Consider the following 16,586-nt stretch of genomic DNA (forward strand, 5'->3'; position numbering starts at 1 on the left):
ACCCATTTCTGCCCTCCAAAAGACCTCGATTGGCCCTCGGTCCCCACTTTGGGAACCCCTAATTTAACCCTGGATGGAAGCTGTGGTTTTCCCAGCCAAAGCCAGTCCATTTAAAAGCAGCCCGGGGCAGAAACAACACATCATCGGCTCACAATCTTCCATTCATCAACCCTGATTTTCTCTCAGCCATTAATTCCACCCAAACCAATGAGCTCAAAGCAACGGAGCGTCTTTCTTTTTCTTTTTTTTTAACACCACAGATGTCAAGCAGATAGTGAACTCACTGCAGCAGTTTGAAAAAAAATACATTTAGCCTCGACGTTGGAAAAAAGCTGTTTAATATCAACCCCATTATTTAAAAATGTGCAAGTCCGTTGTTGGTGTGTCAGGCGTTTCATCACCTCTGCTTTATCTAGCCCAAGTTCATCCAGTGAATATGACATAGCCTATAATATCCCCCCAATAACCAAAATGACTGGTTCAACAAGCATTTAAACAAAAAGAAGAAGAAACAGCGTCGGATTGCTACAGGTCTACATCCCACAACTTCCTGTGAATTATGAGTTCATTAAAGCTACTGAGGAAATATTTCAATGCCATGATGCGTGTTGTTCTCTGCAGGATAACATAAATCAGGGGGGGGAATAAGACGTTTCCACATGAGAAAAAAAGAAAAGAAAAACAAGTCCCTGGATTTCTGTTTTTGCATAAAACGAAAAGCAAGGTACTGCACGGAGAAAAAGATGTATATACATTTAGCTGTGACGGGTTTAGGCTGTGGCAATGCCGCTGACAAATCTAAAATATGTCTCTCTTAATTCTTCCCCTACAAAACAAAAGCCTTCTCGGTGTTATTTCATATATATCTCGCACTTTGTGTCATCTATAAAAAGCCATTGTATAATAAATTACAATCTCATTAACAATACTAAAAAATAAAATAAAAATGTCAACGAGCAATTTCTCCCCCCATGTAAAAAAGAAAGCAACAAAGACGAAGATGAACAAAATGGCTGAAGTGAAATGCATGGCAACGACCTTACAAGACAATTAGAATAACACCTTGTGAATAAAAATAAAAATAAAAATAATAATAATAATAATAATAATAACAATAATAATAATAATTTTGATCATATGCTGCTATTTTTTGGAATGTCACAAAATGTGTTCTGGGAGAAAATCTAAAGGCCTTATTATTATTTCTTTTTTCTTTTTTAATACACTAACCATCTCCGTTTTTATCATCTACGTCTGATTCATGTTGGATAATCCTTTAGAACATTGTAATCGATTCTTCAGAATGAAGTCCTCAAAGCACTATATTTTGATTGGAAACACAACCTAATGTAATTTCAGAGCGGACATCAAATGGCAAAACAGAACTCCTTAGAGATTTAAACAAATTAAATCGATTTCACATGAATAAAACAAATCTGACGACTGGAAATAAAATGCGCCACAAAGAAAATATCAAACTTTAAACGAGCATAATTTCGGCAACAAAATGAACGTTAAATAACACACACATACAAGGCAGTAGGTAGGCTATATGACGAGACCTGTTTGTTGTTGACAACATCAATCCAAAAAAGTGCCCCAGTGAAGAAAAAAAGGGATGAAACCATGACTTTTAAAGTTATACAATATTTACAAAAGTGGATCCAAATGTTCTGTGAGAGTTGGTGACCTAATATTTTTGTAAATATCTATAGCCCATCATGTTGTGGAAAAGTGCCAGATAATCCAATCAGTCGACACGGAGCCCTTCCTGAAATCTGAGGGGGGGGGGGGGGGATATTATTTAACGCTTGTTTTGTGAAACTATATCATGGACCTTTTGTTTACACTGCTGTCTGACTCATGACAGAGGTCACACACTTTTAATAATCACTGCAGCCAGTTATTAAGGAGTTTAGCCAGTGAGCTGCACAACTGTAATAATAACAATAACAATAATTATAATAATTATTATATGTGTTTATAACTAAATCCTGACTTCACTGAACAACTAGCTGGATGTTTCCAAGCAGTGCTTTGCGACTGTGTGCTGGTGCCTGGCTGACAGATGGGACTTAGGCGATGCTCACCCCCAGCTGGACTCCACTGGACTGGGGCTGCAGCCTTTAATGGCCTCCAGTTTACTCCATTAACGCAGCTCCTTTGACCCCCCTCCTGCACCACCCACCCACAAATCACCATCACTGCTGGACGCACAATTTAGATCTAGAAAACTAAACGCCTTTTGCTTTCCCTTTTACGCACAGGAAAAAAAAACCGTGTTGTTGTGAGTTGATATATAAAAAAAATGGAACCCATTCAGCTATGCTTCTCGTCTAAAAGCAGGTATCCCTCCTCCCCTCCCTCCTTTTTTTCGTCAAGTATAATTTCAATACACAATAGGGGCTACACCTTGAAACTGCGTCGACTGGAGTCACAGTGCTGGGCATGTATCCTCGGAAAACACCACACAGGCTTATGTTCCTTTAGCTCTTGGAGAGGAAGAAAAAACGTCCGGTCCTCCCCTCACTTATTTTCCATTTCTCAGATATTCACTGCAGATATTGTCACTGCAATCTATTATACATAAAACACCCACTATAGCGTCTCATAGTTCAGTGATTCATATATAACCTTGGGGATAAATAAAAAGGGTAAACATGTCCTGGAGCAGCGGTCCAGCAGAGTTCATTGGACCGGGGTCTGGACCCCGTGGTGCGGCGGCGTGTCCCCGTACACATCCTCGCTCCCCGGCAGAGCTCCGGGAGGGGTCATGCGTTTCTCCTTCTGTCTCCTGTTACAAAACCAAACCCTGACCACTTCTTTCTCCAGGTGCAGACTGTCCGCGAGACCGATTATTTCCGAAGCTGCCGGTTTAGGGGACTTCAAAAAATGGCTCTCCAAAGCTCCCTTTACGCTTACCTCGATAGAAGTCCGTTTTTTCCTTTTCCTCCCCTGCGCAGCGATTTTGTCCAGGCTCGTCGGGCTGCCCGAGGTGGAGTCCGCCTCCTCCAACCACTTGTTCAACAGAGGCTTAAGCTTGCACATGTTTTTGAAGCTGAGCTGCAGGGCCTCAAACCTGCATATGGTGGTTTGGGAAAACACATTTCCGTACAGGGTCCCCAGGGCGAGTCCCACGTCCGCCTGCGTGAAGCCCAGCTTGATCCTCCGCTGCTTGAACTGCTTGGCAAACTGCTCCAAGTCGTCCGAGGTCGGCGTATCCTCGTCCGAGTGGTCGTGGTGGCTCTGCGACCGGTGCTGGTGCTGATGCTGGGACGCAGGGTGTCCGTGGTCGCTGAGATGCGGGCTGTGGTGCTCCTCGTGACTGTCTCTTAGGTTGTGATGGTGCATCCCCTGCGCGCTGCCCGGGAGCAGCCCGTTGACGCCGAAGCCCGGCTGGGAGTAAATAAGGCTTTGGCCGTTCGTTGTGGCCATGCTCGGTATGTGAGCCGCGGTGGTGGTTCTCCACGCCCGGCCGTCGTGGTGGTTCCCGTGCGTCTGGTGCACCAGGTGTGGCGGCCGGGACTGGTGCTGCAGGTTGTTGCTAGAGTTGTGCATCTCGTCCCGGGCGCTCTGCACTGTGGGTTTAATGTCCTGCTCCGTGCCGAGCGGGCTGGAGGACCACGGGGCTGTGTCTCCGTGGGACAGCGCTGTTATCCACTGGTGTGCGTGGCTGAGCGTGTGGTTGTTGCTCTGCAGCGGGTAGTCGCTCTGCAACAGGCTCTGCGCGTCCCGGTACGCCGTGGCTTGCTGCATGTTGCCGGGCTCCGAGTGCACGATGGATGCGCTGGAGGTGAGGATGCTGTAGTGGTTAGACGCTGCGGTCGCCATGACTCTCGGAGCCGGACTGGTCGCTCTTACTAAAAGAACCTCGCATTTGACAGATCCTCTCCTGCCCACAGGCGGCTCTCAGGCGCTCTGCCAAGTGGACGCCGAGGCGCACCTGGACTCCGACACGCCCCCGCCGCTCATTGGACTTCATAGGATGATGGACGTGGTTACCAAGGGCAACGACGCGGTGATTGGCTGCGGGGAAGTCTCAGCAAACACTACTCTCTTTGTTGGAGAGGCGCGAGTTGAGGCTCCCGTGGAAGCGGAGAGCCGGAGTGCAGCATGGGGAGACGGAGCACCGGGATCAGCAGAGCAAGTGTAAGAGACAGTAGATTTGCTTTGATAATCAGGTATCAGGACTTAGGTTGAGGGGAGATGAGGTCCAGGGGACTCAGATGAATGCAGGAGCTCTGCTGTGCAGGATATACTGTGTGTTTAATGAGGTAGACTTTACATGTTGTTGCTATTTGTTATTGCATATTTATGGTATTAAATGTGATTATGGAAACGTGTTCGTAAAATTAAACATCAGCAAAGATTGTTGACATACAATGTATCTGCTTATTCATAGACAAGGTCTCTGTGAGAGGAACATGCAGTTTAGTGTATCTAAAGGGCTGCAGTGTTGCAACATTTCTGCTGAGACAGTGTTTGCATACTAATATGTGTGTATGAGATAGGGTTTTTATACTCTTTTTGTAAACTGACATTCAATTATCAAATTACCTTTGAGCTTAAATTCCGCTGGAATTGGGAAACAAACTAAAAAGTTCCTAAACAACATGCATGCTCACAGATAAAAATACATTACATTTTATTTGATAAAGTTGACTGTCTTATTGTTACTGTATGAGAAATACATCTGAAATACAACTAGTTTGTTTTCTAAATGTAAAATATCTGGTAAAGGAGAAAAGCTCAGAAACGTTTCAATAAAATTGATCTATTTAAAAAAATCTTCCTTGGAATAAAATTGGATTCAATTCTGCTTAAAAATGAAAGTGTTGAACTTCATTTGTTCACAATCTTTTTTCTGCCCTACAGCTTTCAAGTAAAAGTTTAGTAGTTTAAATTGAGTTGTGTCTAACTCTTTTTTTTAAACTGACACCTGGATTGCATTTCTCCATTTAATTCCTTTTATATTTTTTTAAAACATTATTTTGCTAGAATGCAAAACAAAGTGCCATTTTACTTTCTTCATCAGTGTTTGTAAAAGTGTAGGTTAGTACTTTTTTCTCAGTAATGTGTTTCATATGTCCGCAGATTAACATTTTTACAGCCATAAAGTAAACAAATCCACTATTGTGTCATACCAGGCTGTAAAGTGAATTAACCAGCATGCACTGGGAGGACGCTACACACAGAGAAAGGGGGGGTTGAAGTTTAGATTGAGGTTCTATAAATAGCTTGCAGGACATTAAAGACATTTAAACATGCAATAGGCTTCTTTAAAAAATGTATTTAATGTGCTTTAAAATTGCAACACAGTAAAGGATCAAGGTAGGATCTTTAGAGTGTCCATGCTGAAAGCCTTTTAGGACTTACTTACATTCTCAAAAGAGATTTCAACTTATTCTTCAGGTTTTACACACAACTGCTTTAGAGTTAATAGCTTCTCTCGCAGCTCATCCTCCAGTAAAGTGAGAAAAGAGAGCTGTGAAGAGGAGGATTAAGTCCAGACTCAGGCCTTGCAGAGCAGGCAGGGCAACGAGGGCCCTCCCGCCCCAGCTGTCGTCCCTCCAGTGTCAGCTTCAGGGACCAGGACTTTGTCCAGAGAGGGGACATTCCTGGCCGGCCGCTGCTGGTTGCCATAGGGAGAGGTAAATGAAACAACAGCAGTCGCGTCATTGCTGCCTCCCCCCTCTTCTCCCCTGTTCCTGGACTATCTAAAGGCCTCTATTTAGAGAGGCTCTCTGCTGCGGGGACAAAGCCTTCGCAGGGATAAAGGAGGGAGGGGTAAAGAGCACAGGGCCCTGAGAAGAGGGAGAAAGGACGAGAAGAAGTGAAAAAGATGAGAGAGATTATGTCTGTCCTCAAAGCTGCTCCTCACACTGCCCTGAGAACAAATACAAACAGAATGTGGCTTGGCAGAAGTTTCACATTCCAAACAGTGCCTTAATTTTGAATACTAGAAGGAATTAATAATTCTTACTGTATAAACGCAATTAAAAAGCATTTATATGGCCTGTAACAATTTAATCCACAAGCAATATAGTAATAGATACTGGCCACAAATTAAACCAATAAATCAATGCAGGCACTTCCTCAACATCCACATTTCTAATTTCTAAACTATGCAAATGACTGAAACTGTAATTAGACATTTTATTTTATAACTTGGAAAGTAGCTCCAAATTAAAAGGCAATAAAAAAAAGCAATTATCAAAGAAATATTTTCACCAAAATAGCAGTAGAAACTGAAAAAAAGTCTACTATGCACACTTACAATTCATTCTAAGGAATGTAAATTTATTCGGGAAGTTCACACAAGGACACACGTCATGTGTATCGACTGAGCTGTGTGAATAATATACAAAGGGCAAGTGATAATTACTCATGTTTTCTGTCCCCTGCTTTGTATGATCTGGGCTGGATGTTTAGCTTGCTCCCTGGTGTAGGTTGGTTTTCTTTTGTTTTAATGCCTCTTTTAGTGGACAAAATAGACATTTTAAAAGTCTGATGTTAATATTTAACAATGTTGGACGGTAAAGCATGACAAGTACTCTTCCTAATAACAGTTTTAAGGTGCTTGCACTTTCATCTTCCGCCTCATCTCAGAGGCAAATTCCTATTAAACCCCCTTACATTTACAAGTGCCTTACATACTTTGGATATTCACCTTACTTATATAAATATAAATCAGCATATAATGTTCTACTATTATTATTAGTGGTTAAAAGATATTTGTTGTGAGATTTAGAAGCTACCCAGCAGTTTAGATATAAAAGTATAGTCAATGCAACGTAAGAGGTATTCAAATGAATGAATGCAATAATGCATCAATAATTATAATTGAATAATTTAACATATATTACTCTGAAATGGGCCGTTGTACAGAATGAGCACTTTTCAATGTAGTTTCTATGATGTTTCTTTGTTTATGCACTGTAGAATTACTGCTTTTTACTTTATCAATGTATTCTCCGAGTAAATGTAATCATTCTGAAATAAATGTAAGGATCCTTTGTTTATTAAAAGCACAGTTTGTTATATCTGTGCTTAAATTGCACAATTTGCAGCCACACTTTTTAAGTATAACATTGATAATTGGTATGACTTTAAGTTAACCATTAAAAGTCTTTTTAATAAGCTATATTTTCTAATGTTGTTGTTCTGTTAGCATTAATAAAGTCTGTAAACATTGATTTGAATAAGGCCTATAATGATCAGTGGAGAATATTCCATGTATAACTCCAGCTCTTCAATTAAGTATTACTGATTGGGCCTTTAATGGGTCTCATTTCATAGGCTAATAACCCTTTATGGATGTGAATCCAGCTGCACTGATAGCACATGAGACTGCCAGGGTTTAAGTCATACGAGGAAAAGTTTCCAGGCACGGCTTAGTAATTCATTCTGGTAATATTGAACATTATTGTGGCGTAACATAGAAATCGTCCAAATCAAAAGAACATTGTGGTAATTAGGCTGTAATTCAAGGAATTACCACATCGCCACACAGGCTTAAATAGTCGTGTTGGGAGAAACGCAAAGCACATTATTTTAATGGTGTAATATGCAAACTATGGCTCGTTTCAATTACATGGCTTAACAATGCATAAATGATGCTAGCCTTGTTATTTGGACTGCAGGGTCCTCAGTTATTCAATCACTGAGAAGGGCCCACGTTATAGGGGCCATGGTGCCTCCTCGCTTACAGTAGGAACACTGAGCGCAGAGGGCCGCTGCCAAACTACATTTAAGGGAATAAAAATGAACAGCATGAGAATGTAAGCGTTAAATTAACAGTAGGATAATTATATGACCCGTGTGCTGTAAAGATTCAATTTCTAATGCTCTAATTAGGCGACTGTCTCCCCATACATCAGCTCACATCCCCTCTGCCAATTTCTCAGCAGAAAGCGTCCTGTGAGCGGAAATAATTAGATTTTATTAAGACACGGCTGGCGTAATAAAGAAAATCAAAGGAGGGGCTGGTTGAATATGATATGTTTTTAAAATTGTTGAGTGTTCCGCATACACACAGTCAACTGAGCCCCATTTAAAGACAAGGACAGTGGAGTCCAGACTGGAGGGAAACCGGCTGTCTGACTGTATTAACCAATGCAAAAAACTGTCCACTGTCCACTGCAGAAGGAAGATACAATACAAAAAATATCTTTCCTAACCCCTCACAGTTATATAGCCCATTAGTGATGCTGTAAAACCATCATTGAAAGATTCCTCCATGTCTGGCTGCAAGCAATGCATATTTTCAACATATAACCAGGGAAAATTCCCAATAATAATTATCCAGAATTCAATGCAACATCATTAACACACTTAATTTTACTTGGCCTGATAATGTATGTGAAGAGTTTCACACCACAATACCATTTAAAGTTAAAAGATCTATGAGCTCAACTCAGTTTAAAACATGGGATGTAAGAGATTATTTTTTTGACCTCACAAGTGGTTTGGAGCCAATCCTCCAAAAGTGATGGGAAAACCTCAAATGTGCACTCACTGAGAACTGACTTTCCACTGTAAAAGCATACATCTGGAGTCTAATAGTTAAAGTTTTGGGATAAAACACATGCATATTCAGAGCTGTTATATTTGTCTATTGATGGAGAATGAGTAGCAGTCAATTCAAGACTTTAAAAGGAGGTAAACACATTTGTTTTTTTGTCTGGGACAAAAATTATTATTCCAAGCACATCTCAAAACATGTCCAGAGATGACCTTTAAATTGCTTATTTTCTCCAATCAACAGTCGCCATATCAAAAGATATTCAGTAGTCAGCAAAGATGAAGAAAAAAGCACATTTTACAGAAACAATTATTAATTATTCAAATATATTTGCAGATTAACATTTTTGATTCATCTGTTATTATATACATGGCAATGTTCATGCCTCCATTGAATACCATTCCAATATATAGACTGTTATTATCCAATAAGGTATAATAAGATGTTTACCAATTTAGCATTTAGTGCCACAATGAGACACAGTAGTCCCGTTTGGAGCATTATTGGTTTATTGCACTTCATCTTTAGGGAACAATCATGACAAAGTGGAAATGTCCTTGCCTTGCATCAACTACAACTTTGACTTGTTTGGTTCACACCAGTTAGAAATCAGAAAAAACTAAACTAATCTTATTCTATAAGATTATATTGTTCAAGTTATCTTGCAATAAAAGTATGTTGTGAAACTGTAGATATATACAGCACATTCAATACTTTCTCATCAAGAGGAGATCAATGGCTGCAGGGTAATAACAGAGATGTCATGTTGTTGGGGTTTTATTTCAGATGAGCTGTCCAGATATCAATAATTCCTGATAAGGCTCGTCTCGAGTCTTACATAACGAGGGGCGACCCGCCGCCTCTCATCCTTACTGTAATTGTGTGCATCAAAGAGAGGCAGATTGACAGGCTGTATGGGAGGATTAATACAGTGAGTAGGAACAAGAGAGGGTGAGCAGGCTAAGAAACGGGGGCGAGAAGGAGCAGAGCATGGGAGGACAAAAAGTGGGGAGAGAGTTAACGAGAGGGAGAGCAGTAATTGTGTGCATTGTGCCGGCTCTTCTTTTGCTGAGTGTGGCTGTTGAGGTGCGGGCGCTAACCCCTCCAGCAGCCCGCCGTGATCTGAGCCAGCTCTCAGACTGCTGTATTCCAATGCAATTAGGCCACTCAAAGGCCTGCTTAAAGCTGCACCCACACACACACCCACGCCCACACACACACACACACACACACACACACACACACACACACACACACACACACACACACACACACACACACACACACACACACACACACACACACACACACACACACACACACACACACACACACACTGATAGCAACAGCCCCTGTGGGTCCCCTCCATTGTAGCGGGGAGGTGTATTCTGTCCCTCTTTGAGGCCCTGGATGAAGAGACCACCCTGGGGAGCAGAAAAAAGGGAGGATTACCTCTCTCTCTGTCCCCTTTTTCCTTCTGTCTTTCTCTTTATCTCTATCTCTCTTGGTTTAGGAGTTCACCTCCAAACGAGGCGAGCTTTGGCTCGCTCCTCCAAAGAGACTCTGTGCAGGAGGAACCAGGAAGAAGAAGGTTTTCTGTGATGGATGTCATCGTGGGACTGCTTTCGCAATATCACTTCCCTCGTCCTCTTTCATTATTCATACAGTCATATATTTCAACAAGTGGCGTGGGGCGTGTAGCTCACTGGCTGGTCCCCGCTGGCATCAGTCAGTCAGGCCCCTGCATTAAGAGAGAGCTCTCCTCCACAGCAGAGTTCTGTTGGCTGGCTTTCAGCGTGTCTCGTTCCCCTAGAAAGCATTTAAAGCAGATTACCAACCTAACGTTACACCTCCCTAATAAAAGGAAAAAAACCTGGCACATTAACACCTGCAATACCACTCAATGGCATCAACAGATTAACGAGGTAATCCACACAATGAGGTCTTTGATTCGTGTGGTTTGGCAGGCAATAACGGCAGGCATAATGCACACTGTTATTTCAGACCGTCCCAGCACGAGGGAAGCTGGCAGAAGCCGTTTTTTTTTTGTTCTTTCCGTCAGATGAGCTTTTGATGAATTTCAACTCATGCATCTGGTGTGTTTGCCTGCTTCCTTGTCAGTGAAATAACCTGCTGGCTGCTCCTGTAGCACATGTGAGGAAAAGGAGAAAAGGGGGAGGAATCACAGGCTCTTTCTGAAGGCTGTTTAAACAGCAGGGCTGAGGAGCTCTCCCTCACCCCCCCTAACCTCCTCCCATCCACCCATTTTTCTGCATAAGGACGTGCGTATGTAAGATGTGTGTGTGTGATAGATCTCTCGGCCCCATTGCTCATGTGCGGCTCGATTAGCCCCACGTGCCTCGTTCGTCAGACGTAGAGGCAGAGCAGATGGCAGGAGACGCACCGTGTTACCATGCTGCGGCACTATGTAACGCTGCTCTAATTGAAACATCAATACCGGCCTGTCAATACACTACTGCTATACTTTACAAAACACCATAACCTACAAACCTGCACTTGACTGGGGAAAACATCTCTGTATTTGAGATACAACAGTAAAAAAGTTTTGAAATTGCTCCAAAGTAACTTTTTTTCTGTAATTGTTTTGGGTGTTTTTCGTCTCCTAATTTCAATTAAACACTTGGGTTGATTTCTGTTTGTGTTGTGCTGGTAAAGGAAGCATGCAGCAATGAGAGAGAGAGAGAGTTTCCTCCGCCGTGGCACATTTTTAATGAATTGATAAAAAGTTGAGGGAGTTCACATGGCTGTGATCGGTAATTCGACGCTATCGGAAATTCAGCGGAGAACAGAGAGAAATTAGGCGCTTAGAAATTAATTTGCTATTTGTCCAACTCAATGAGGAGTGACACAGCCCCTTTAATGAATGGGTAATCCATTTCTTATTGCGCTGAGCTGAATTCACCCTTCAATGAAGTGGAAAAAGACAAACATACCTTTCTCTAACCTTTGCAACATCCCAAAGCTCATGAAAGCTGCTCCTGAGACGATTTGTTTTTGGGGGAAGGATTTATACGACTGTGTGTGTTTCTTTTGGGGAGGGATTGAGTTTTAAAGCCAAGATAAGAATCCACAATAAATAATCTGTGCAGACAGTGAGGCCACACAGTCAAAGTGCTGTCCATGGAATTGATTCATGATCAGTTGGCTTGTTACACTGTGGAAACAACAGTCTTTATTAAACTGTGGGTCATGTTTGTCTCTCCAGTTTGCCGCCTGCTGCCCTGAGCCTTCCCCCGTCTTTCTGCCACTCCTGGATCTGAAGAGAGTTAGTGATATCCCGGAGAGTTCGTAAGGGTAAGGACCTTTTCACTCGATCCAAATACTCCATGATGTTCTTTGTCTCATGAAGCTCCTTCACAACAGCAGGTTCTGACCCCGTGGAAGACTTCTGTGCCACATCTGTCTGATGTAACTGTTGGATAAACATGAGTGTATGACATAAGAAAACTTAACTGAAAGGAACTACACTTGGACACATGCAGTTAATACACTAAGGCTACAACCTTCAGTCTAAAACCCCCAACATATTCAGTTAAATACTATATAAACAGATAATAGCAGGAAATAGTAGTCTCTGAGAGGCTGAAAAACTTAAATATCTGCTGTTATCCGATAAATAAAAATGTATTTGATGATAATTCAATGATCAAAATAGTAAATAGTTGAACACAATCGTTGCTACATGTAAAAAAATTTGAAATGCAGAGGCACATTTCGTGAAGCTTATTCTGTGAATAAGAACTTAGTTAGCTATCCACTTGCCGGTATCTTGATGTGTGGTGCTGCATCTTACCTGGAAAGCCATACTGGACTTCAGGAGCTTTCTGAGGGTTTGCTCATCCAACACTGAGTCTCCAGGAATCTTCAACATCTGTTGGAACAGATATTTTGTGTTAATGACAAATAAATAATAAGATAGGATATATATAAAAAGATCACATTTTCTTCTAACAATGTGAATTACTTCCTGAGTCATTTACAATTTCAGTCACAAGGGACAGCTTTAAAAAAACGTTAGCTAAAATCTAAGTAGCAGAGGCAGAGATAAGGTGACTTTTATAACACAGTAAGAGTGCAATCTCTATAAATGCTGGGTACTACATTTCCCATAATGCAGCCAATACAATCCTTTTTACAACAGACTCGATGTCCCCAGTTTATTTATTTGTAGTCTTTCTGTTAACAAAATGGACATCTTTATTCCAAACCTCATAACATCATCACAGGTGGTTTTCTCACACAGCAACAGTTTGCTTGGCTGAGTGGTACAATTTATCACTAGTAAACTGAAATGTACATAAATGTGTAGAATACGTGCAGTGACCCTTTGATCTTATTCTAATAGACCACGATTTATTTATAGACTCCTCGAGATCCTCCGTCTGTTGCACTTCACACCAGCGCCACTTGCAGCAGGGGTTGTGAGTCCTTTGACATCTTTTCCCCCGTCCTTATGGATGTTGTGAGTAAAAAATAAAAAAGTCATCACCACAAGAAATGTGATTAAATCCTGTTTTCTCAAGGAAAAAAGACAGGGACAGCAAGCTAAATTTGTAGTCAATCGAAAACTGGCTCTGTCCACGGGAGCGACGTCTCAGACTCTGGTTACGATTTGATCTTGGCTCAAGTTTTCAGTTAGTGTTGACGTCTCTGAGTTGTGAGGAAACCCAAGCCGGCAGCTTACAGCGGGGGCTTCACTAATACAGTATTTACAAGGCATGAGGAAGTGGGAGCGCAGAAACAGACGGCACCATACACGGCTCTTTCAATTATTTCTCACAGCATTCATGAAAATAGAAGCACAGCGGGGAGTACAGTATGAACAGCAAAACTATAAAAAGACATGGAGCGAAAAGAGAACTCCCAAGCTAAAATAAATGGCATCGTATGCTGTCGCTGGCGAAGAGCTGAGAATAGTGTATTACTCCGAAGTATGATAAATAGAAATATGGAGTGGAGTGAGCAGTGATGGTGCAAAAACTGGAGCATGAGTCATTAGAGTTTAGGTTGAAGTTTGATTGAATCACATTTTAAATCTGTTTTGAGATTGAAATTGTTCTGTAGAACCACTTTAATGAGCAGTAGTACAGTCCTGTTGTATGAGTCATGTAGTAGAGCTTGTCTGCTTGTCTTCACAGGGGAAACACACGTTAGGACTTAGGAATTATAATGTATTATCCTCAGTGAGTTTAGAGTCTAAATAGGTTTCAAAATCAGCAACAATCAGCACTGCTAGAAGCTTAGTGATGCTATAGTATTGCTTTGAGCTAAATACTAACGTTGACATCCAAAAATGCTTACAAAGACAATGCTAACACGTTGTTCTTCAGTAAGGTTTAACATGATCACCACAACATCTCATAATTAGCTCATAACACAATGTGCAGTTGATACAATTCATTTCAAGTAGCTCAGAACTGAAGTGACTGCAATGCTATGTATATCTGCTTCAATATGTAAGCTTTCCCAAATGTTAGAAAATTGCAAAAAATAAAATGTCATTAGGGCTTCATGCACATTTACTGGGCAGAAGTAAGTTATAGACCATTCAATTACGGAATATAACAGGTTTTTTAGGTTAAAGCATTAAATTCCCTGAATATTTTTCAATCTGTTGAGTATGAATGAAACATCAGAGCTATTAGTGGCTCAGAGGAAAAAACAGGGAACACCTAAATCAGTAGGGCTCATCCTCTGTGGACCATGAATAACAAAAAAATGTTTTATGGCCATCCATCCCCATAGTTAAGATATTAAAGACTAAGTGTGGACCGATAACAGACATTCATAGAGCTTCTATCTATAGCTCATATAGAATTAAGCTTCCTCAGAAACGTAGTGGAACAGGCAGCCTAATAAAGCATTCATTGTAATGATGACACATCATGGAAATGCACCTCCTCATGAACAGTTCAGTTAAATTAGCATTTTACATTAAGTCTGATAAGATAATTGAATTGGAATCTGACCCGACGTATATATATTTAGCAGAAGAGTTGGCAAATTAAATCTAGGATGAGCCTACACAAATGCTGTTGCAAAAGGCCTTAACTAGCCGTCAACTACAATATAGGAAGTCATTTTTTTTGTTTTGATTGTCTGATTTGCTCAATTTTTATAGATGTCACTGTTCCCATATCTCAGCAATAACCTCAGGAAGCACAGTTTTATTTACCTCTCATAGAAATGATGACCAAAAAAAAAAAAGCAAAGAAAAAAAGACTCAAGTTCTAATAAAGTGTTAATATCCTTCAGATTGGCAGATTTAGCATATAATGCACACACGCCTCCACCATATCCTCTCTGTCCTCTAAGTCATCAGCACAAACAGGTGACAGCAGCTGATCCCTCTCCTCCCTCAGATGAGAGGCTGTAAGTGAGGGGAAGCGAGGCTCACAGACAGAGATGTTTGTTTCCCAGCCCTTCCACCATCTCCGTGGGACAACCCTCCCCATCCACCCACCCACAAACCTCCCCCCCAACCTAGTGGATCAAACAAAGGACATCATTTGTAGGCCAAGTCTTTTTCTGAGCGTCTCTCTCCTCGGCTGTGCATACCAATCCAATACAGCCCAAGGAACAAAAAAAAAAAAAGCCACGCCGTGGTACTTGTTTGTATGTGTGTGTCTGGGCTGGGGGTTGGAAGGTCTGTTTGCCTCTCCGCCAAGCATCGATTTATCCTTTTCTCCAATTTATTTCTCCTCCTTGCTTCTACGATCCATTCAGATCTGCCTCTAGGGGAGGAACTCGGGGTAAAGACGTTGTCAGGCCTCGTTGTTTCCTCCTATAAAACCGTCTCAAAACTCATCTACAGGCCTGCGGAGCGTGTTCCCCTGCAAGGACATGTCAAGTAGCAAAACACACACACACACACACACACACACACACACACACACACACACACACACACACACACACACACACACACACACACACACACACACACACACACACACACACACACACACACACACACAGAGACCTGTTGTCCAAGCTGCACACTTTTGTCAGAGCTGTAATTGGCCTCAGTGCAGCGTAAAGGACACAGATAGAAGGCTTTGATGATTGTAGCAAGATAATGAATTATTAGTCTAAAGAGAGAATTATATTTGATTCCGTTCAGACACTGTGCCGAATGATGATTCGGTAGTACAGATGCACAATGATATATGCACGTTTTAGGCAGATAAATACGGTAGCCAACAAGTGCAAATGCGTTACAACAGCCCAACATATTTCCATTAGGAGAAACTGCTGAAAGCATTGCAAATATAAAAATACAAATGTGCCAAAACATATGCAACATCTTCACCAACTTAACAACATATGTGCATCATTTAGAAAACATTCACCAACTTGGTTAAACATGTGTAGCATTTACTAAAAGCACAGCATTAGAACGACGCTGCAAATACACACGTCTGCAAATAAAAAATGCTGCAACAAGCACAACAAATATTTAATTTCCATGTGTTTTGGAATATTTGTGTTTTTATAAAGTGCATCATTTTAAAAAATGCAGCGCGTTTCTCATAATGGAATTGTGTTGTGCTGTTGAACTGTGTTTGCACCCATCTGCCACCGTATATAGGCTTCAAAATGAAACACCAGCTTCAGCCAGAAATGAGCCTTTCCTCAGATTTGAAAGGCTGATCAGATGATATAAGTATGAGACAGGACGTTTAACAAAGCCAATTCCAAGAACAAATATGTATGCAATTAGAGTTTTTTTAAGTGTCCTAAATGTACAGCAAAGTTGCTACTTGCAACGATTGTTAAGTGTAGGCATTCACACATTCTTTCAACTTTAGAAATATAATTACAGGAAAACATTGTTTTGCATCTTGTGAAATAGGTCAGATTTGCCCTGGTTGTTCCTATTTTCAGGATTGTTTCAGGGACAACATCAAAGTGGGATACATTTTTCAGCATCGCTTGAACAGATCGCATACTTTAAATATGGTATGTTCTACATTAGCCTAAGCTGAAGAAGTTGTCTTATTCTACATGCTGAATGTGTACAATGATTTAGTTTATTTCA

At 41.2% G+C, this 16,586-nt stretch overlaps 2 protein-coding genes and 1 long non-coding RNA gene across 3 annotated transcripts in view; 1 reads left to right on the plus strand and 2 right to left on the minus strand.

Annotated features, from left to right (window-relative positions):
• Nucleotides 1-1,193: 1,193 nt before the first annotated feature.
• pou3f2b (POU class 3 homeobox 2b) lies at nt 1,194-3,846 on the minus strand. Its single transcript, XM_063879594.1, has one exon. The coding sequence runs from the start codon at nt 3,829-3,831 to the stop codon at nt 2,689-2,691; it is 1,143 nt and encodes a 380-aa protein (XP_063735664.1). The 5' UTR covers nt 3,832-3,846; the 3' UTR covers nt 1,194-2,688.
• A 243-nt stretch (nt 3,847-4,089) lies between these two features.
• The window catches only part of LOC134862068 (uncharacterized), a 15,475-nt gene continuing 2,978 nt past the window's right edge, over nt 4,090-16,586 (plus strand). The window contains exons 1-2 of the long non-coding RNA XR_010165460.1: nt 4,090-4,149; nt 11,751-11,839. This is a non-coding gene — a long non-coding RNA (uncharacterized LOC134862068). The remainder of the gene's footprint in view (nt 4,150-11,750; nt 11,840-16,586) is intronic.
• The window catches only part of LOC134862067 (furin-like protease kpc-1), a 181,542-nt gene continuing 174,746 nt past the window's right edge, over nt 9,791-16,586 (minus strand). The window contains exons 19-20 of the mRNA XM_063879750.1: nt 12,339-12,416; nt 9,791-11,957 (exon numbers count right to left, since the gene is read on the minus strand). Of these exons, the coding sequence (XP_063735820.1) occupies nt 11,733-11,957; nt 12,339-12,416 (303 nt within the window). The 3' untranslated portion in view covers nt 9,791-11,732. The remainder of the gene's footprint in view (nt 11,958-12,338; nt 12,417-16,586) is intronic.

The sequence above is a fragment of the Eleginops maclovinus genome, chromosome 3 (genome assembly GCF_036324505.1).
Source record: "Eleginops maclovinus isolate JMC-PN-2008 ecotype Puerto Natales chromosome 3, JC_Emac_rtc_rv5, whole genome shotgun sequence".
Lineage (NCBI taxonomy): Eukaryota > Metazoa > Chordata > Actinopteri > Perciformes > Eleginopidae > Eleginops > Eleginops maclovinus.